At 39.0% G+C, this 22,403-nt stretch overlaps 1 protein-coding gene across 3 annotated transcripts in view; it reads left to right on the top strand.

Annotated features, from left to right (window-relative positions):
* Positions 1-22,403, top strand: part of LOC126188973 (bromodomain adjacent to zinc finger domain protein 1A) — a 129,961-nt gene that overhangs the window by 4,646 nt on the left and 102,912 nt on the right. For all 3 annotated transcript variants that reach the window (XM_049930746.1, XM_049930747.1, XM_049930745.1), the window contains exons 5-6: positions 2,969-3,164; positions 16,590-17,020. In XM_049930746.1, the coding sequence (XP_049786703.1) occupies positions 2,969-3,164; positions 16,590-17,020 (627 nt within the window). The remainder of the gene's footprint in view (positions 1-2,968; positions 3,165-16,589; positions 17,021-22,403) is intronic.

The raw sequence follows: 22,403 nt of genomic DNA, 5'->3' as shown, positions 1-22,403 counted from the left end.
TCTCTCTCTCTCTCCCTCCCCCTCCCCCCTCCCCCCTCCCCCCTCCCCCCTCCCCCCTCCCCCCTCCCCCCTCCCCCCTCCCCCCTCCCCCTCCCCCCCTCTCCTTCTCCATCCACATTTTCCCTCTATGGTTTCCTTTTCACCTTTGTTATGCTCACACATTACTGGCCCTGACCAGCATGGTCACACAGGATTTCTACAGCACCTGTTTACACATCATGACCAATTTGATTGCAGGATGTGCTGTCTGCCTTCCTGCCCAACCTCAGGATCATAGTTAAACACTAGTCACGTCACAAATAGCCACATCATATCTCCAACTCGATGCTTCCCTCATGCATATGGCTCCTGTTTTCATTTCACCTTAGTTACTTAACTTTCCTGGTGTGGTGATTACTAACATACAAATGAATTTCCTTGCATCACAGAACCGTCCTACAGCTCACAGTACAGATATTTCCAAACCCTCAGTGTTGTTCATAGTTCCTTTTACAGCCATCTAATGCTTTCATCTGTCAATTTCCTGCGTCAGTTTCATGGTATTGCTTCAGGTTCCTAATGTTTCCCTCATCAAATGCCATACAGTTTTAACACCAATATTCCACTGTCGTTTAACACATCACTCACTGATGTTATTTACATCCAAATCGACCCCTGCTGCATTTATTTGCTTCAGTTCAGAAAAGTATTCATATCCCTCGCTAAAGCACTGTCCCATGTTCTGTTCCATAACTGTGCTGCCTAGCTCGTGGTAGCAGGGCGAGGAGTACTGATAGCATTGTGGGAGAATATGGGCTTGATAGTAAAAATAACAGAGGAAAAAAAAACTGAGTTCTGCCATAAATTTTATTAAGTAATTGTGAATACACTGTTTAAAAGTCATGAAGTGACAAAGTAATCTTAAAAAAAGGCCACCTGGAAATGTGGGTAGAGTACAGCTGGTTTACATCAGTGTCAGATAGAGATTCCAAAATCAGATATTGGACTGTAAGGCATATTCCTGGAGCAGATATAAACTCAGACCACAATTTAGTAATGATGAAGAGCAGACTTAGGTTTGAGAATTGTCGAGAAGAATAAATATGGAAAGAGGTTAGATACTAAACTCCTGAGGGATGATGACACACATTTGAAATTTTCTAAGGCTGTAGGTGCTGTGATAATGAACACCACAGTAGGCAGTTCAGTTGAAGAGGAATGGACATCTCTCTCAGAAGTTGAGCTGTCAAATATAAATACCTAGAAGGTAAAAATATATCTAAAAACAAAGATGCTGTAACTTACCAAACGAAAGTGTTGGTACGTTGATAGAGACAATAAAAAACACACAAACACACACACAGATTCCAAGCTTTCACAACCCAAGGTTGCTTCATCAGGAAAGAGGGAAGGAAAGGGAAAGACGAAAGGATGTGGGTTTTAGGGGAGAGGGTAAGGAGTAATCCAAATCCCGGGAGCGGAAAGACTTACCTTAGGGGGAAAAAAAGACAGGTATGCGCGCGCGCGCGCGCACACACACACACACACACACACACACACACACACACACACACACACACACATATCGATCTGCACGTATACAGCCACAGGCAGATTTATGTCTTGGTGATTTTGGGGTACTAGACTAGTTCTACAATGAGCGGTTGAATTACTGTTGAATTTTTGATATTTGGATATTCCTTCACTTTTAAAGGTAACAGAAGTCTCAGTTCTTTGTGCTGGTCAAGCAACCTACCTGCCACTGTTTCCTTAATGAGGATGGAACTGCCGGCCTAGTACTTGTGATGACCAGTTCTTTGTATCAACTCGCTAACCACCGTTGGGTTAGGAATTCCTTGGTGCTGCTGAAGCTGCTGGCTGGACTGTCACTGCTGCAGTTGAACAACACTTTAGTGCTCTCAGGATCTTACGATTGTAACTTTTGTAGCTAGGCCTTCTCCAGAACACGAGGGGATACACAAAAAACTGGAATTATTTTTTGAATTTTCAAACTGTTTACAAAACAACCTTATCCCCTTCAAAATACTCTTGATTACAACTAATACATGTGTCCCTCCAGTGCTTCCACTGTTTGAAACATTTTTTGTAGTCATCTACAGAAATGGATTATAGCTCCTACCTCATTTTTTTCCCCTTGACTTCTTCAGTGTTGTCAAAGTGGCATCGTTCCATACCCCTGTCCACAAGTGGAAATAAGAAAAAGTTGAACGGAGCCAAGTCAGATGGAACCATGCCATATTTAGCCAAAAACTAACAGAGATGGATGGATGTGCAGGTGCATTGTTGTGGTCGAAGAACCAGTCTTCTGTCTGTCACAAATAGTCTTTTTTGATGAACGCCGTTTTCTCAATCTTCTTAAAATGGTCTGTGAGCAAATACTCTCGAATCTTTTCAATATTTTCATCGATTTGGGCAGCTGGTGGACATCCAGAACAATATTTGTCATGAATAAACATGTTGACATTTTTAAATTGAGCAATCCTCTTGTACACCTGAGTTTTCCCCATAGGATCATCTTGGTAAGCTGTTTTCAACATTGAAACAGTTTCAAAAGCATTTTTACTGAGTAGGAAACGAAATTTCGAAGCTGCATATTGTTCACTTAAACTTACTATCATAAAAAAGAAAACAAGGACAAGCTAGCCAAAAGTCACTACAGATGAACACAAGAAGCCAGGTCAACAGCACAGGTGGCATTGAACTGACAATGAGTTACGCTATGCAATCCTAGCAGCAGAAGTGTGAATTACAAAAGCTCCGCCCACAGCAATGTTTTCCTTTACCCTCCCCGTCGCCTGCCCCGCCCCTTTTCCCCCCTCCCTGTCGCCTACACCGTCAAGAAACAAGGTTGAACAAAAGAGCTTGATGAGGAAAGTAGAAGTACACTGACACCTGCGGGAAGTAAGAGGTCACATATTACTTTTGTAGAAATGTGATACATGTATTACTATAGAATTTCCTTTTGCAGGTGTTTTGAACCACCAGCTCATTTGTATCAGTATGAAGTGGAAAGAGTAGATACCTGTGATGAGGATGTTTGTGAAGTTCATCATGTTATAGCAAATCATGTTAAGAGGAGGAAGGGATTGTATACTAGAGAAAAAAACAAACTTTTTCTTCGTCAATATACAGAGCAGAACGGTGCTGGTGCATGGGTAGTTTCGGTGAGTATTGCATGATATTTTATCTTTTGTGGTTTATCCTTAAGAATAATAGTCCATGGTTTGTCACATGATGCAACCATTCTTAGAAAGATGTTTACAAAATTATTCTATTATGTACAGGTACAGGTTTATTTGCTGAAAACTTGCTGCTCGGAAATGGCATACGTGAATGGAATTGTGTTCTCAATAAATTGTCCCAATTTTAGATGTGTTCCACGTCTGGTTTCAGTGAAAGCATTCTTCATTAGTATTGTAACCTGTCTCAAATAACTTGTGTGAAATTTTTGTTAAGGCTGCTACTATGCAGTTTATTGCAGTGATATTGATATCTAGAATAATGATATGTAAAAGAGGTTGAAAAGGTAAAACTTGTGTTGCGCAACTTACAGGAAATAAATGCATATTTCTAGTATGACAGAAATGAAATTTTCGCAATGTAAACGATGAACACAAAAAGAGAAAAGCAACTATTCATCTGCAACTGAATAAAGATTGACACTTGAACAATTTAAAGGTAGGAAAATTAAAACAGTTTTGAAGTTACTACATTTCGAAAAGGTTGTGCTTGACCAAAACTACTTCTTCACACATACTTGTTTCGCTGATGTTTCAATTTCTTCATCAAACCCCCCCCCCCCCCCCCCTGCCTTTTCAATTGATGAGTAAAATATTACATGAGATTATATATAGTTCTGTAGTCGTGAAAATTTATTGAAAGCTTTTAACACAGGCTAAGGAAAAAAAAAGTTCATGTACAGACAAACAATGCTCCTCCTCCTTATGCAAGCAGCTATACAGCTTCACACTGTTATTAGAGTTGTTGATGCCCTCCTCAGGGACATTGTGCCAAATTCTGTGCAATTGGTATGTTAGATTGTTGAAATCCCGAGCTGGTCAGAGGGCCCTGCTTATAATGCTCCAAATGTTGTAAATTGGAAAGAGATCTGGTGACCTTGCTGGCCAAGGTAGGATTTGACAAGCATAAAGACAAACACTAGGAACTGTCACCATGTGTGGATGGACATTATCTTGCAGAAATGTTAACCCCAGGATGTCTTTCGAAGAAGGGCAACAAAATGTAGCGTAGAATATTGTCAACTTACTGCTGTGCTGTAACGGTGCTGCAGTTGACAATGAAAGGCTTTCTGCTATGAAAAGAAATGGCACCCCAGGCCAGCACTCCTAGTTTTCAGGCCGAAGGGTGGGTTATCGTGTTGGTATCCCATTGCTGTCTGCGGCGTTTCCAGACACACCCTCGTTTGTGATCGGGGCTCAGTTTGAAGTGGGCCTCGTCACTGAAGACAGTTTTACCCTTGTCGGTGAGATTCCAGGCCGAAGACATGTCTGGTTAATATAATAAAATAAAATGCAGACAAAGCCTAGGCAGATGGCAAGCTGAGAATATGTATTACCATAGTCAACAATATAACTCAAGAATTACCTTAATTTTTCTAGGAACTTCCGGTAGTAAGCTTTCAGGAAATTCTTCAGTTTAGGCATGATTGTGTGAGAATTACTGCTAAGATTTTTTAATTCCTGTGGCAGCAGCAGTTTACTGCATGCCTTCCTGAATGTGAGTCAGAGGTGCAGTCCAAGTGCAGATTGGTTTTTTGCCTAGTACTGACTGAGTGAAAGTGCTAATTCGTGGAAATACGGTCTTGTTGTTAACAAATAAAATTAGCCAATTGTGAGTAGGACTCGTACTCTGAGGGTTCTGTACAAACTTACTTATGTACATATATGGTTCATCCATCCTAGGAGTCGAGAATCTCAATGATTTTTGCCTACTATTGACATTGACACTGGCAAGATGTCAGTCCTGGGAATTTTTTAAAGTTTAAAATAGGATATCAATTAACAAAAGCAAACTTTTTGCATCTGATGTAATTAATAATTTAATGTGTCCAGTGCCCCATGAGGAAAAGAGAATATAGCATTTTCACACACACACACACACACACACACACACACACACACACACGCACCACACGATGGCATGAAAATAGGTCTAAAATTTTCTATCTTATCCCTTTTTTTTTTTACTACTACTACTACTACTACTACTACTACTACTACTACTGAGTCCTTTAATCATTCAGGAAACTGACAATTCCCAAAGGAAAAATTACAGATGTGGCTGAGTACTCCGCTAACATATGCAGCACAGTGTGTTAGCATCCTGCTAGATATTCAATCATATCCGTGAGAGTGCTCAGTCTTCAGTGATGTAATTATTGGCTCAGTTTCCCCCCTTGTGAATATCATGAAGGTATATTTCAAATAGAAGTCTTGACCAATTATACGATTCTCTGTGGAAACTTGGTTTTCATTTAAGTCGTGCTATATTCAGAAAATGATTGTTAAATACAGTATGTGTATCTGACTTATCAGTAGCAAAAACATCTTTACATGTATTGACTTTTGTATGCTCAACCTGCTGGCTAGCCACTTTCTTCACGGCTGACTATATGGTTTTATTTTTATTCTTTCTAATGACATTTTTAAGCACCTAACAGTACTGTTTGTAATGGACTACTGCAGCTGGATCTCTACTATCCCCAATGTTCTGATATAGTTCCCACTTTGTTTTACGTGATGTCCTTATCCAATTAGTCAGTCATCCAGGTTGCCTGTTAGTGCCAGTACCCTGTTTTAAACATTATAATGGAAAGTAACTTTGAAAGAGCAAGATAAATATGTTGAAAAAAGTTTTATATGTATCATCTGTTAGCTGCTCTGTAAACTTCCTGCCAGTCTTGCTCTTTAATGAGGTTTAAAAAATCTCTGTTGCTACTGGATTAACATTTCTAAATAGATTGTAATTATATATAATGTGTTTGTGAAAAAAATTCTTTTAACATTAAAATTCTCACATCATGGTCTGAAAGGCCATTTACCCTTTTACTAACAGTGTGTGTCTCTAGTAATGAAGAATGAACAGAAATGTTTTCTATAGTTGGGCTACTATTCTGGTGCACTTTTACAATACAGAAAACAGTCTGCATCAGATGACACGAATTTAGATCTTCGAGCATTCGTTTAATTGCAAATCACTTTTAACATTGATATTAAAATTATCACACACAACTAATTTTTGGTACTTTCTGTAAAATGAACCAAGAATTCTATCTAGTCTGAACAGAAGCCTCCTGGAATCAGTTATGACAGTTGTAGATAACTATAATTAAAAGTGTAGTTCCACTAAATTCAGCTATCCATGCATAACATTCAGTGATCCGTTAGGTGTAGGCCTTTGATGCATCAAGAAATTAAAATGGAATACCGTCTTTCACATATATTGCCACTCTCCACTCTTCAAAGAGCTTCTTGTAAAAATAGCCAGCTAATTCCTATCACTGTGTAGGAAGCCTCTGAATAGTCACTTTGCTTAAGTACTGCTGTGATTACCAATAATGATAGAGTTAACATCACCAAGCATTTTAGTAGCTAGGAATTTTTCCGTTAGTGATCCTCCACCCCTTCACATATCCATTGAGATGCAGATCATGCATAGTGAAGTTTGAACAATTTATAAATTCAACTGGAACCTCACAAAGCGAGTTATGCCCTCCATCATCAGTGCCATCTCAAGCCCCATGTTAAATAATCCAACAGTGGTATTAAGATGAGGCTGATCGTGACTCTGGGACAGCTGTTCAAGGTGCAGATTTGTGCCACCAGTTTGAGTAGCTATCCCGTTTCAGGTTATCATCTACGTCGTACTTCTGCAAAGACAGTTCCCAGCTCCACCCACAATCACTGTCTGAGCCTCTTTCATAAATTCTTACATAACCCCCATATGTTATGAAGACCCTGAGACAACTCTGCACTATGCTCACACTGATGGTCACTTGGTTCTCACACCCCCAACGCTTCCTGCAACTGTTGAGTTGGACCCCTGACATGAGAACTACCTAACAGCAGCACCTTCTTCATTCTATTCGAAATTAAACTGACTTTGGTTTCTTAACTGTTGAGGTCTGCTGCATATTCCGTACACCTACAGCTACAAGAGGCTTCTCTCCTCCAAACTCTTGACAGTTTGTCAAATCTGTTGGAGATATACCAAGTGAAACAGTCTGAATATATCCTCCTCCTAGCAGCTTTTTTTACCAGTTGCCAATTCCCATTCCCTAGCCCCCTTTTCCACGTCATTTATGCAACTGCAGTAAAACAGTTTTATTAACTAACTACAGTGATTTCAAATTTCACTCTCTGGAAAGAATGTAATTACTACTATTAACACATTACTTCACCACTAATATTACCACCATGAACACTTCACACAATTATTTATTTAAAATTTAACCTTCTGCAGTGATTGAACTTTTCCGAAAGTTTCTTCTACAGTCATTTCATACTAAAATTAATAACTCAGTACAACACACAACCAGATTTAATAAAACTTAGCCTTCAGATCCATTCCAACCTCGCAATTGCTCACCACGAAATGTAAACAAAGCTGAGAAACTTTGATGCACAACATACTGGAAAAAGCACTCTCATATAGCAATGTACTCAAAGCAGTAACAGTACAAGATAGTTAAAGTCCACTAAAAAATTACCTTTAGAGCAAGTATTACCAAAAACAATTATTAAATTAGTATTTAAAACCTAGAACTATTTTTAAAAAACTGGAGTGTGATGTGAATAGCAGTCTGACACCTGTGACGTAACACCAAAGATAGTCGTCGTGCACCGCATGAGCTCACTGGGGTTGGTACCTGTGTTACATATTCCTCTGCCATGCACTTGTGACCTCTTGCTCTCGCATACTGGCATCCTCCCCCTCTGAACAGTCAACCACCCTTCCCCAACACTCCCTCCCTTTTTCTGCCTGTTTTCATCCTTTACCTGCCACAGTGCCCCACTCCCATTTACTTGCCAAACTGAAGTCCCGACATTTTGTGTGCCTATTGACAACTCATTGCTACTAATATTCGGTGAGTTGTCCTCCTTCAGCTCTACATATGACTGTCAGCTATGATGACGAAAATTATTGTTAATTTTATTAAACAGCTATAGAAAACACACACACACACACACACACACACACAGAGGGAGAGAGAGAGAGAGAGAGAGAGAGAGAGAGAGAGAGAGAGAGAGAGAGAAGGGGAGTTGGGGGGGGGGGGGGAGGGTTCGCAAGTACATAGTTTATTAATAGTTTTGGTTATATGGACTCTGGGGTGCAGGATGTGTTATGTGGAAGACTCCAAAAGACACAGGTTTTGTTGAAACTGCTGTTCAGTGTTGTGTGTTGCATATTCATCTACCAGGTGGATGAAAGGTTATTTATGACTTGTGTGAAAACAAGTATGCCATCATAAGACATAACTGGAAAACAGTGACTAAGAACGGTGTGAGACAACGTTGTAGCCAGTCCCTCATGTTATTCAAGCAGTATATTGAGCAAGCAGTAATGGAAGCAAGAAGAAATTCGGAAAGGGAATAAAACTTTGGGGAGAAGTAGTAAAAAAAGTCTCAACAAAAGTAAAGCAAATTAAATTGGGTGTTGCTGAGGAATTATATTAGAAAATATTAGAAATAGATACTAAAAGCATTGGATTAATTTTGCTGTATGTGCTCCAAAATAACTGACGATAGCTGAAGTAGAGAAGGTACAAAATAGACTGGTGATAGCAAGAAAGGTGTTTCTGAAGAAGAGGATATTAACATTTAATATAAATTTGTTGTAAAGTCTTTCCTTCTGGATATTTGTCTGAAGTGTAGCCTTGTACAGAAGTAAAATGTGGACAGTAATAATTTCAGACAAGAAGGGAATAGCTTTTGAAATGTGGTGCTACAGGATAATACTGAAGATTAGATTGGGAGATCGAATAACTAATGAGGTGGTACTGTATCGAATTGGGGGAAAAAGGAGTTGTCAGTTTGGTAATGGAAGGAAGTTAGGGGGTAAACACTGTAGAGGGAGACTCGAGGTACAATAAGCATATTCAAATAGAGTTAGTTTGCAGTGGTTAAGTAGAGAGGAAGAGGCTTTGCACAGGATAGACTAGTGTGGGGGGCTGCATCAAACCTTCAGACTGAAGACGACGACAGTAGCAGTGTCATCCAAGGATTTCTTGTGGATCTTGTCTTCTTGCCTATTTGATCCCCTGCTACTTTCACTGTTTCATTTCTCAAAGCTATTCATTTGTCTTAGACAATAGTCCTTTCCCCTTTTTTCTGAATTGTTGCCTAATACTATCTTCGAAACGATCAACAATCTCTTGGTCTTTAAGGTTATCTACGTTCCTTCTCTTTAATTTCCTACTTTTCTGCAATATCTTCAGTTTTAATCTGCAATTGATAACCAGTAGTCTGAGACCACATCTATTCCTAGAAAAGTTTTGCAGTTGTAAACCTGGTTTTGAAATCTTTCTTACCATTATGTATTCTAGTGTCTCTTTGCCTCTTCCACATATATAAGCCTCTTTCATAATACTTAAATCACACCATGTGTCCTCCACTAAGATACCTCTCTCCTTTTGCATGTTCCTCCACTCCCCATTCTTTTCCTCCTGTCAAATTGCAGTCTCTCCCCCAAATCAGAATTAATAATTTAAATTTTCGTCATACTTAATGATCTGAAGACTTTCTCTTATCTTGTACATTAGGACATTAGGAGCTACTCGGCACGGAAACTTGTAACGTGTCACTTAGGTGATGCAGTTACCTATGATGAAGTACAGTTGAAAGAAGCTGCATAAATTTCAGTCTGATATTGATAAGATTTGAAAGTGGTGCAAAGATTGGCAACTTGCTTTAAAAGTTCTGAAATGTAAAATTGTGCACTCAACAAAATGAAAGAATGTACTATCCTGTTGCTACAATATCAGTGAATCACGGCTGGAATTGACCAACTCGTACAAATATCTGGGTGTAACACTTTCTAGGTGTATGAAATGGAATGATCACATAGGCTCACCCATGAGCAAAGCAGATGGAAGACTTCAGTTTATTGGTAGAATACAGCGGGAGTGCGGTCAGTTTACAAGGGAAACTACTTACAAATCACTCATGCAACCAGTTTTAGAATATTGTTCAAGAGAGTGGGACCCATACCAATTGGGACTGCAGCAGATATTGAATGTACACAGAGAAGAGTGGCACGAATGGTTACTGGTTTGTTGTATCCACGGGAGAGGGGTTCAGTGATGCTGAAGAAACTGAAGAGACAAACTCTTGAAGGTAGATGTAAACTATCCCGAGGAAGTCTACTAACAAAGTTTCAAGAACTAGCATTAAATGAAGACTCTGGGAATATACTACATTTGCTGAGTATGGATGTAGATATAGTAGGTGATGGCTTTCTATCCCTGTTGGCTATGATATTGCTTTCTCTATGCCGTTCATACTAGGTTACCCACATTACCATTCTGTGTCATTATTTGACCTACTCATGCACTGCACCTGCTTAATCTTGTATTTGCAACCATGTATTCACCTGTCCAAAATTCCTGTTCTTCCCATCACCATATTTTACTAATTTCTACTATATCTAACTTCATTCTATGTTCTCCCTTTTTAAATTCTCTAACCTGTTTAGCCGATTAAGAGATTTAACATTCCACACTCCTACCCATAGAATGTGTTTTACTTTTCCTAGTGATGATAGCCTCTAGAGAAGTCCCCACCAGGAGTCTGAATAGGAGACTATTTTACGTTCGATATATTTTACAAATGGTGATGCTAGTATCATAAAGGCACACCCTTGTTAAGAATTGTGGCTGTGATTTCCCTTTGCTTTCAGCCATTCACAGTATCAGTGTAGAAAGGTCACGCTGCCTTACGTTAGTCAGTCATTGAGACTATTACCTCTAAACTTTCAGAAACGACTTCCTGACACTTAAATCTATACTCGATGTTAACAAATTTCTCTTCTTCAGAAACGATTTCCTTGCCATTGCCAGTCTACATTTTATATCCTCTCTACTTCGACCATAATCAGTTATTTTGCTCCCCAAATAGCAAAACTCCTTTACTACTTTAAGTGTCTCATTTCCTAATCTAATTCCCTCAGCATCATCCGACTTAATTCGACTACATTCCATTATCCTCGTTTTGCTTTTGTTGATGTTCATCGTATATCTTCCCTTCAAGACACTGTCCATTCCGCTCAACTGCTCTTCCAAGTCCTTTGCTGTCTCTGACAGAATTACAATGTCATCGGCGAACCTCAAAGTTTTTATTTTTTTCTCCATGGATTTTAATACCTACTCCGAATTTTTCTTTTGTTTCCTTTACTGCTTGCTCAATATACAGATTGAATAACATAAGGGAGAGGCTACAACCCTGTCTTACTCTCTTCCCAACCACTGCTTCCCTTTCATGTCCCTTGACTCTTATAACTGCCATCTGGTTTCTGTACAAATTGTAAATAGCCTTTCGCTCCCTGTATTTTACCCCTGCCACCTTTAGAATCTGAAAGAGAGTATTCCAGTCAACATTGTCAAAAGCTTTCTCTAAGTCTACAAATGCTAGAAACGTAGGTTTGCCTTTCCTTAATCTTTCTTCTAACATAAGTAATAAGGTCAGTATTGCCTCACATGTTCCAACATTTCTACGGAATCCAAACTGATCTTCCCCGAGGTCGGCTTCTACTAGTTTTTCCATTCGTCTGTAAAGAATTCGTGTTAGTATTTTGCAGCTGTGGCTTATTAAACTGATTGTTCGGTAATTTTCACATCTGTCAACACCTGCTTTCTTTGGGATTGGAATTATTATATTCTTCTTGAAGTCTGAGGGTATTTCGCCTGTTTCATACATCTTGCTCACCAGATTGTAGAGTTTTGTCAGGACTAGCTCTCCCAAGGCCGTCAGTAGTTCCAATGGAATGTTGTCTACTTCGGGGGCCTTGTTCCGACTCAGGTCTTTGAGTGCTCAGTCAAACTCTTCACGCAGTATCATATCTCCCATTTCATCTTCATCTACATCCTCTTCCATTTCCAAAATATTGTCCTCAAGTACATCGCTCTTGTATAGACCCTCTATATATTCCTTCCACCTTTCTACTTTCCCTTCTTTGCTTAGAACTGGGTTTCCATCTGAGCTCTTGATGTTCATACAAGTGGTTCTCTTATCTCCAAAGGTCTCTCTAATTTTCCTGTAGGCAGTATCTATCTTACCCCTAGTGAGATAAGCCTCTACATCCTTACATTTGTCCTCTAGCCATCCCTGCTTAGCCAATTTGCACTTCCTGTCGATCTCATTTGTGAGACGTTTGTATGCCCTTTTGCCTGTTTCATTTACTGCATTTTTATATTTTCTCCTTTCATCAATTAAATTCAATATTTCTTCTGTTACCCAAGGATTTCTACTAGCCCTCGTCTTTTTACGTAATTGATCCTCTGCTGCCTTCACTACTTCATCCCTCAAAGCTACCCATTCTTCTTCTACTGTATTTCTTTCCCCCATTCCTGTCAATTGTTCGCTTATGCTTTCCTTGAAACTCTGAACAACCTCTGGTTCTTTCAGTTTATCCAGGTCCCATCTCCTTAAATTCCCACCTTTTTGCAGTTTCTTCAGTTTTAATCTACAGGTCATAACCAATAGATTGTGGTCAGAGTCCACATCTGCCCCTGGAAATGTCTTACCTGGTTCCTAAATCTCTGTCTTACCATTATATAATCTATCTGATACCTTTTAGTATCTCCAGGGTTCTTCCATGTATACAACCTTCTTTCATGATTCTTAAACCAAGTGTTAGCTATGATTATGTTGTGCTCTGTGCAAAATTCTACCAGGCGGCTTCCTCTTTCATTTCTTAGCCCCAATCCATATTCACCTACTACATTTCCTTCTCTCCCTTTTCCTACACTCGATTTCCAGTCACCCATGACTATTAAATTTTCGTCTCCCTTCACTATCTGAATAATTTCTTTTATTTCACCATACATTTCTTCAATTTCTTCATCATCTGCAGAGCTAGTTGGCATATAAACTTGTACTACTTTAGTAGGTGTGGGCTTCGTATCTATCTTGGCCACAACAATGTGTTCGCTGTGCTGTTTGTAGTAGCTTACCCGCATTCCTATTTTCCTAGTCATTATTAAACCTACTCCTGCATTACCCCTATTTGATTTTGTATTTATAACCCTGTAGTCACCTGACCAGAAGTCTTGTTCCTCCTGCCACCGAACTTCACTAATTCCCACTATATCTAACTTTAACCTATCCATTTCCCTTTTTAAATTTTCTAACCTACCTGCCTGATTAAGGGATGTGACATTCCACGCTCCGAACCGTAGAACGCCAGTTTTCTTTCTCCTGATAACGACATCCTTTGAGTAGTCCCCGCCCGGAGATTCGAATGGGGGACTATTTTACCTCCGGAATATTTTACCCAAGAGGACGCCATCATCATTTAATCATACAGTAAAGCTTCATGCCCTCGGGAAAAATTACAGCTGTAGTTTCCCCTTGCTTTCAGCTGTTCGCAGTACCAGCACACCAAGGCCGTTTTTGTTATTGTTACAAGGCCAGATCAGTCAATCATCCAGACTGTTGCCCTTGCAACTACTGAAAAGGCTGCTGCCCCTCTTCAGGAACCACACGTTTGTCTGGCCTCTCAACAGATACCCCTCTGTTGTGGTTGTACCTACGGTACGGCTATCTGTATCGCTGAGGCATGCAAGCCTCCCCACCAACGGCAAGGTCCATGGTAGAGGGGATAAAATACAGCAAATGAAAATTTATGTACCATTTGTAGAGAAACCAGACAAGACAGACAGAACAAGCGTCTATGAATATGAAAGTGAAGTACCAGCTGAGAAGTAAGAAAAACAGGGTTGTGTCCTATCCCAAATGTTATTTACACACTGCATTTAGCAATCAGAAGAGCAAACCAAGGATAAATTGGGAAAGGAAATTAAAGTTCAGGGAGAAGAAGTAAAAATGTTGTGGTTTGTCTGCGCCATTGTAATTCAGAGCTGGCAAACAAATATGAAGATCAGTAGAGTGGAATGGATAATGTCTTGAAACTAGATTATAAGTTGAATACCAACAAAAGTAAATAGAGTGTAATAGAAAATAACAAATGAAATCAGGTGATTCTGAGAAAGTTAGATTAGGCAGTAAGATACCAAAAGAAGTCTGTGAGTTTTGCTATTTGAGCAGTACATTAGCTGAGGGACAATATATACTGCAGACTAGCAATAGTAAGAAAAACTTTCCTGAAAAAGAGAAAATTGTTAACACAGAATGTCAGTTTAAGTGTTCACAACTATTTTTCTAAAGGCATTTGTTTGGAGTATAACCTAGTAAGGAAGTGAAATGTGAATGATAAACGGTTCAGACAAGAACAGGATGTAAGTATTTTCATATGTCATACAACAGAAGAATGTTGAGCATTAGATGATTACATTGATTAACTAATGAGGAGGTACAGAAAATAATTTGAGGAAAAAGAAATTTATAGCACATTGGTACTATAAGAAGAGAGTTAGTAAAGGGCACATCATAGACTAAGGAATTGTCACTTTGGTGATGGAAACATCGGAGGGGGAGGGTTTAAAATTGTAGAGGGAAACCAGGGCTTGAGTTCAGTAAGAATGTTAAAATGAATTTTTTTTTGTAGTAGTTATGTAGAGATCAAAAGGTTTGCATAGAATGGACTAGCATAGAGAACTACATCAAACCAGTGTTTGGACTGGAGCACCGTAACATCATCACATATGGCAGTGTATTGGATTAGCTGTTCCTGTGACTTGACTCTTAGTAGTAAGCTTACAAAAGTGTATACGGAACAGTTCTTGATTCTGTATCATCGTATAGGACTAGCATGTGAGATGTTAAAATTGTTTGGATTTATAACAGAATACAAATTCAAGGACCAATGGCATAGTTTGAAGCATGAAATTACTAAGGATGTGGGCAAGCACAAAGGTAGTTAGTTTCTGATCCTTTCAGCGTGCTTATATGCCACTCATCATTCGTCTGCAGGTGAGTGGTTTTTTGCTTTTGTAATGATGTGAATAGGTGCACAGCTCCACATTATATCTATTAACATATAGTTCTGTCAGATAGTGATTCTTTGTCCTAATCTTATATACATTATGCTCAACTCTGTGAATACTGTGCTAATGAGTGACGTTAAACTTAATGGAACTCTTCTCTAATACCCAAACCTCCAGATGTCAGACACTCAGATTGGTACCAAATGTTGTGTGTTGATGGAGTTTCTTCTGAAATACCAATTTAGTTCGTGCTGTGTGCTGTCATTCAATAGAAGATGTGTAAATGGCAATTAAAAGTAACACCAGAACTACGGAGTACAGGAACATCTCTGGTAGGTGAGTTGGTAGAGCATCAGCCCATTGTAGTAAATGTCCTTAGTTCGAAACAGACTGGTGGCGGGCTGTTTTTTTTATAAACAGTTTACGCGTGAAAATGTTACATGGGAGAACAGTTTTCTGACATGTAAAGGGACATTTCGGAGTTTGTAGCACTGTTCTTTTCGTGGTCTGCTTTCACTTCATCAGTTGAAAGTAACGAAGCTAGTTCTTACATTTGTATAGATAGGTGTGGTGTTATCTATACAGATATACAGTATAGGCTTGCGACTTTCAACTAACGAAGCGAAAGCAGACTGCCAAAAGAACTTTGCTACAAGCTGAAACAGTCTTTTACACGTCAGAAAAATGTTCTCCCCTACAACCATTTCATGCGTAAACTGTTAAAAAAACATAGCCACCAGTTTGTTTTGAACTCTTGATCTTTAGTATGATGGTCTGACACTCTACCAACTCATCTACAAGAGAGGTTTGCATTCAGAGCTCACCGAAATGCTTTTCCTGTGCTCCGCAGTTCTGGTGTTACTTTTAATTACCATTTATGCATGTTCTATTTGATGACAGCACCCAGGATGAACTAAATCGGTGTTTTACTAGGTACTCTATCGACACACAAAGTTTGGTACCGATCTGAGTTCTGACATCTAGAGGTTTGGTTGCAAGTTGTCTTTTACTGGATTAAGAAGAAGGAGAAAAGGTGGTGGTGGTGGTGGTGGTGGTGGTGGTGGTGGTGGTAGTAGTAGTATAGTAGAGATCAGGTGGTAGCTTTGAGCAAATGTTCTTGACTATCTGAGATGGAAGAGCATTGGCTGTGAAACTCTCCTGATCAGTGTCTTACTCTGGCACACAATTTTAACCGGTCACAAGTGCTCACCCAAGCAATTAGTGAGAAATCTCATGTTTACATGGGAAATTTTACCTGTGCAAGCAAAGTATGTTACAATGTTTTTATTGTAGTTAATGAAAACATTACTAGACATAAACAAGAATTTATTTTTATTAAATAGGGGTTAATGTTAAGATATAATACCTTCTTAAAAATGTTACTTTGTTTATCTCTATATCCATGTGGAAGTATGGCCACACATTCTTTATTAATGTTTTATCAATGTCTTTTTATAATTTTTAACAGGCTGCTGCTGTACAGAAATTTGGTTTATTTAGAGTGAAATTCCATAGTATTTTTGATGGACCGCCACCAGCATTCCAGATATCGAGGAGAGTAAAGAAAAACATGTTAAGTCCAATAAAAAATAATATTAAAAAGCAAGACCCATTTGTAAAGAAAGAAAAGAGACAAGAAAATATACAAAAGTATTTGACATCACATTCAAAAGTGGAGAAGTCTCCGAAGAAACAGATGCCCATCCAGTCTGCAGATGCAGATCAGTTTTCACCTGTGAAAAAATCCCCAAAGAAGTTGATAGAACCAATTCACAGGTCTCCAAATCACCAGATGGCTAAGAAGGTGAAGGATAAATATAGGAGTGTTGGAAACATGAGAAACAATAAATTGTTCGACAAACATAGGATGAAGAGGAATCTTAAATATTCACAGTCGAGGTATGTACACATGTTGGATATCTATCACAAGCATTCCATGCATATAGCAAAGTAAACAAAAATGTGATGTGAAACATTAAACATTAAAAGTCATTATGCAGAGAGAGAGAGAGAGAGAGGGTGGAGAGGGGGCTGGGGGTGGGCGGCGGACTTGACACAATAGTCTCTTGGTAGTATTTAATATATATTGATACTAAGAAACAGAAGTTCAGCAGGACATGTGGAGTTGCTTTGTAACAGTTAAAAACGCAATGTTGTTTAAAATATACAGTAAAAAATATATACTGTTGACAGTAACAAGTTTCAATTAAAAATTAAGACAACTTACTGATAAAGTAATTAGGAAACTGAGATTGATGTATTTTACTTTCTGAAGTGTTCCTCACAGTGTCGAATTTAAGGCCAAGTGACCAACTTATTTTGTATATTTTTTTGCTCTCCGTTGTTGTAAAGTAACGTATTTATTTAGCGAAAGAAAGTGTCAAGTGTGTTGTATAAAACAAATAGCCACACATCTAGCAGAAGCCTGTTCAAGACTCAGGAATTCTTACACATGTGCCAGTACCTTTCTTCCTTAATGGTATTTACTGCTATTAAACTACCACAATACTAGGCAAAAATAACTGTTTCGTTGTTTAAGGTGATAGACGAGAGAGATGCTAGACTTTGAACCAATATTCGTGATTTTTTTTCCCCAATAAAATAATAAACAAATTACAAAACTGTCTTTTATACCTTTATTGTACACCCTTGATATTGTAAAATGGTCTGCAATGTAAAGGGTGCTATTTTTATGTGTTACAAATTATCTGTGTTCAAGGACTGATGAATCAAGTTGGACAAACATTATGACAGGATTTTACTCCAGGGGAGATGGACAACTTTCATTTCTTGATAGGTATCAGTGTACTCATATATATGCAGATAAATGTATTAAATGTAGCCCAATTACTCAAAAAGTAGTTGGAAGATAGTTCAGATACAAGGAAATGTCTCTCTTTCTTTCTTTTTTTTTTTTCTTTTTTTTTTTTTTGTGCCAGGTATTTCTTATACCTGAAGTTTTATCTACGCAATAGTATCTATGGAACCTGATGTATACTGACAGTGCCATTCATTACAGTATCACAAAACCACTGAACTGAGAGCAGGAAATATTTTCCTTATTTCTTGACCTTTGTGTTGAAAATACTTCCAGTTTTGTACAACGAATGAAAGTAAAAAGTCACAAAATATATGGATTTACATATGTGATGAATTTTTCAATAGGCAATTCAGATTTTTGGTTAATAATAATAACAAATAATTACAGCACAAATGATCTTCACTTTCACGGGGTTGTTAATTTCAAAATAAATTTCACAAGTGCATGCACTGCATACTTTTGTGCATAATATATTAAAATTGAATTGAAATCAACTTAAATTTTACTGACTTCAATATTGTGTCTATAGTTTTGTGTTTAGTAATTAGGGTCCTGAAAATTTCACATGTTGCAATATACGTGAATTCGAAAATATAAAGTTACCTGATAAATGCTATTTCATTGTGAATTTTATCCAAATTATAGTTTGAAATAGCTGTATTTTGTGCATATAAATACCAAAAATGTATTTAGTTTTCGGATTCTGGTACTTCAAATCATCTAGTGAAGCCCAGTTTCTGAAGATAATATGCTTAGGAATGTGTGTGCAAAATAAAAAGTGCACAGATGTGACATATCGGTTTGCTCAATGCTGTAGTGTCACCCCAATTCTGGACAGCTGAATGGTCTGTATATAAGATACACTTTGCATAATGCAATGTAAGACTCAACTGTTGGACTCAGCATCTGAGAACAAAGAAACTCTCACGTTTATCTGCTAGCCAAAGCTCAAAGATTGGTATAATGTAGACACTTCAGCACTGCAGTTTTAGGTGTTGGATGTTTTGAATTGTGATTGTGTCGCATACTGGTAGAGGTTAGGCCCTGAACAACCTCATTTACGACACTGCCAAGATCGGCAGACAATTGCCCAGTAGCCATTAATGAATGCTTTGTAGTGTGCTTTGCTAACTGTTTTCTTTCCTCATTTTGAAATGAAATGAGTAAAGAATCAAATCCTGGTCTAAAGCAGAGTTAGACTATGGCTACCAAAACACCAGAAGGGATCAGCAATCCCTATGACCACAAGTCAAGTTCTGCCTTTGCAAAATCACAGAACATAGGTGTAGGCTGTGGGAAAGCTTATTTTCCCACACCACTCTTCTCCCCTCTTTTGATCAAAATTCTAGTTGTAAACACTCATGGCAGACTGGCAGTACAAAGTGCCTGCACTCTGTACTGTAGTGCAACAGAAAACAAAATCTGTTAATGTATTTCTACCACGTTGTTCTCCTAACGTGCAAATAGTCATTTTCGGTTCAACTTCTGCTCCCTTAAGTATCTTACTTGTTCTATCTGTAGTGTTGTCAGGTATGGGTTGCATGGCTACGAATACCCATGAAAGGTTAATATAAAAACTTTGCAGATTTGTATTTTTTGAATTGTGTGGGGAAAGAATCATAATGCCGAGAAAAATGAGGAAACGAGTAAAGACAATTAAAACTGTTGACTCGATTGTTTGCTTTTGCAAAAATTTGAAAAAGCTCAAAAATCACAACTTTTTTAACAGCAGATTTCAAAGCACTAGGCTTAGTCTAAAAATAAGAAGATGGAATTTCACCAAAAGAGGTGTAAATTTTCCCAGACATAGATGCCATGTTTCCAGGCCCCTAAATAATTAAGTAAAGGGGAAAATTGTGTATTGGTTGTTCTTATGACACCATTTTCATTCATGCTAAAACCATTTTAGATGTCCATCTTCAGCTGTAGAGACACACACACACACACACACACACACACACACACACACACAAAACCTTTTTGGCGATGTAAACTGTAAGAAACTATTTTTCATTACAAGTAGCAGTTTGCAACGTCACATTCACCTCATCACCAGGCACTTTTCCAGGAACAGGACTCTTTCTCCTCAACAGATAAGGGCATTCACTATCCTTAGTGCCTTGTGTTTACTGCTCTTCTACTCACAAATGTTAACTGTACTTTTCCCTCTTTTAATAAAGCATTTTTGTGCTCCACTAGAACTGACAACATTTGCTGTGTCACCTATGGTGCCGTAACGTAAAACATTGTTCACCGTAACAGAGCATTTTGTGGTTTGACAATGGCATTATAAATATCGGAAGTGGAAACAGTTTAAATGGCAGACACAGGGCATGTGACACAACACTAATCCAACTCGGACACACTCCTTTCAAAGGAATTGGTTACAATGTTGTTTGGAGAAACAAATCAATTAACATATGTCGCCTTTGCTGAATTTATCTGAAGTCACACAATGTGTTTGTAATCTTGATTTTCGGTATCACCACGAACCTACCCAAGTATGTATTAGAATGCTTTCCTTGTCGTGTCTGTAATGAAAGGCAATGTCCTGACTTGGCTGACTGACTCATCATTGCCCAGCCCAAACCGCTAAGGATAGAAACTTGAAATTTCGAGAAGCTGTGAATTTTATACCGTAGGTGATGTTTCGAAATTGCAACCGGAATGAGGCAATTTTGACTACAAGGTGTACAACTTTGCTTCTGCCATTTTCCCCCAACATTTGAGGCCTTAGTGAAACAAATTGGTTACACATGTATCATTCAAAGTATTTTCCATCACTGGCCACTACTTTCTCCCAACTTTTGGGCAGTGTACGAATCCCTCATCAAAAAAAAATTGATCAAATTTGTGACTCCTTCGTGAGATTGGAAGTGTTGGTCAGCCAGGCCATGCACCATTGATCTTAACAGGTGATAGTCGGAGAAAGCAATGCCTGGAGAATATGGCGGGTGGGGTAGGACTTCCCATTTTAACGTTTCCAAGTACGTTTTGATGTCTTTTGCAACGTGGGGTCAAGTTTTGTCAAAATCACTTTATCGTGTCTCTCGCTGTATTGTGGCCATTTGTCTTTTAATGCTCTGCTCAGATGCATTAATTGTGTTCGATAACGAGCACCTGTGATTGTTTCACCTGGTTATAACACCTCGTAGTACACGACACCAAGCTGGTACCACCAAACGCAAGAGCATGATCTTGGAGCCGTGAATATTCGGTTTGGCCGTCAGCGTGGAAGTATGGCCGGGATATCCCCATGATTTTTTGCGTTGAGGGTTATCATAATGAACCCATTTTTCGTCCCAGGTGACAATGTGATGCAGAAATCCCTTCCGTTTTTGTCTATGAAGCAACTGTTCACGAACGCACAAACGCCGTTCAATGTCCCTTGGTTTCAACTCACACGGGACCCAAGCTCCTTCTTTCTGAATCATGCCCATAGCCTTGAGACGTTTTGAAATGGCTTGCTGTGTCACTCCCACTAATCATGCCAATTCTCAAGTTTGAAGTGAGTCTTCACTCAGCCATGTCTACATCTCTCAGTTTTCAAAAACATTCTGTCGTCCACCACTATGCCGGTCTACGATGTTAAAATCACCGTTCTTGATGTGTTGAAACCACTCAAGACACGTTCTTTCACTAATAGCGTCCTTACTATATGTACTTGAGAGCATTCGAGGAGACTCAGCTGCTGTTTTCTTCATATTGAAACAAATCAGTAACACCTCCTGCAAATGACGAGAATTAGGCTTGTAAACTGACTTTTTCAATCAAGAACAACTTGGTGATGCAGACACAAATTGACTCTACTGCCCTCTCCTGGCTCCACATCGGCTGACTCATGGTCATCTCCTCTTCTGCGAGGACCCATCCTGCTGTCTTTGTGGTTCCCTTTTGACAGTGGTCCACATTTTGCTAGATTGTTCCAACTTCACTGCCCTTCAGTGGACTCCTAATATTCGTGGCTGACTACCCCTGGTATTAGGAGACAATGCCTCAGCGGCTGACTTAGTTCTACATTTAATTTGTGAAGGGGTTTAGGGGTTGGCAGAACATTGCTGCCTCATCTGCTCAGGCTGGGCTACGGTCGTCTGGGCTTGGTGGTCCAGCCCGGTCCTAACCCAACCTGCTCTTTTTACTCTTCTTCCCCCCTCTCACTTGGTCTGTTAGACTTGTCTTTCTGTTGCCCCTCTGTGCTTCTCTTGCCCTGTGCGCGTTGCTAGTCTTTCCTAGGCAGTTTATGAATGGAGTACCTCTGGTATGTGGCGAGGGCTGGAGGAAGTATGTCGGCTGATTGTACTTTGCTCTCAGGAGGCTTCTGGCTGCTCCATAGATGGAGCACCTAGCCTGACTTTCTTCCTCAATTTCCCTTTCCTCTTTTTGTCACTTATCTTGCCTTCACCTTCATTGATCTTTCATAGACCTTGAAGTTTTCTCACCCTGGGTGTTGTGCGGTAAGCT

The sequence above is a fragment of the Schistocerca cancellata genome, chromosome 5, assembly GCF_023864275.1.
Source record: "Schistocerca cancellata isolate TAMUIC-IGC-003103 chromosome 5, iqSchCanc2.1, whole genome shotgun sequence".
Classification (NCBI taxonomy): Eukaryota; Metazoa; Arthropoda; class Insecta; order Orthoptera; family Acrididae; genus Schistocerca; species Schistocerca cancellata.
This window is presented reverse-complemented; position numbering and strand designations above follow the sequence as displayed.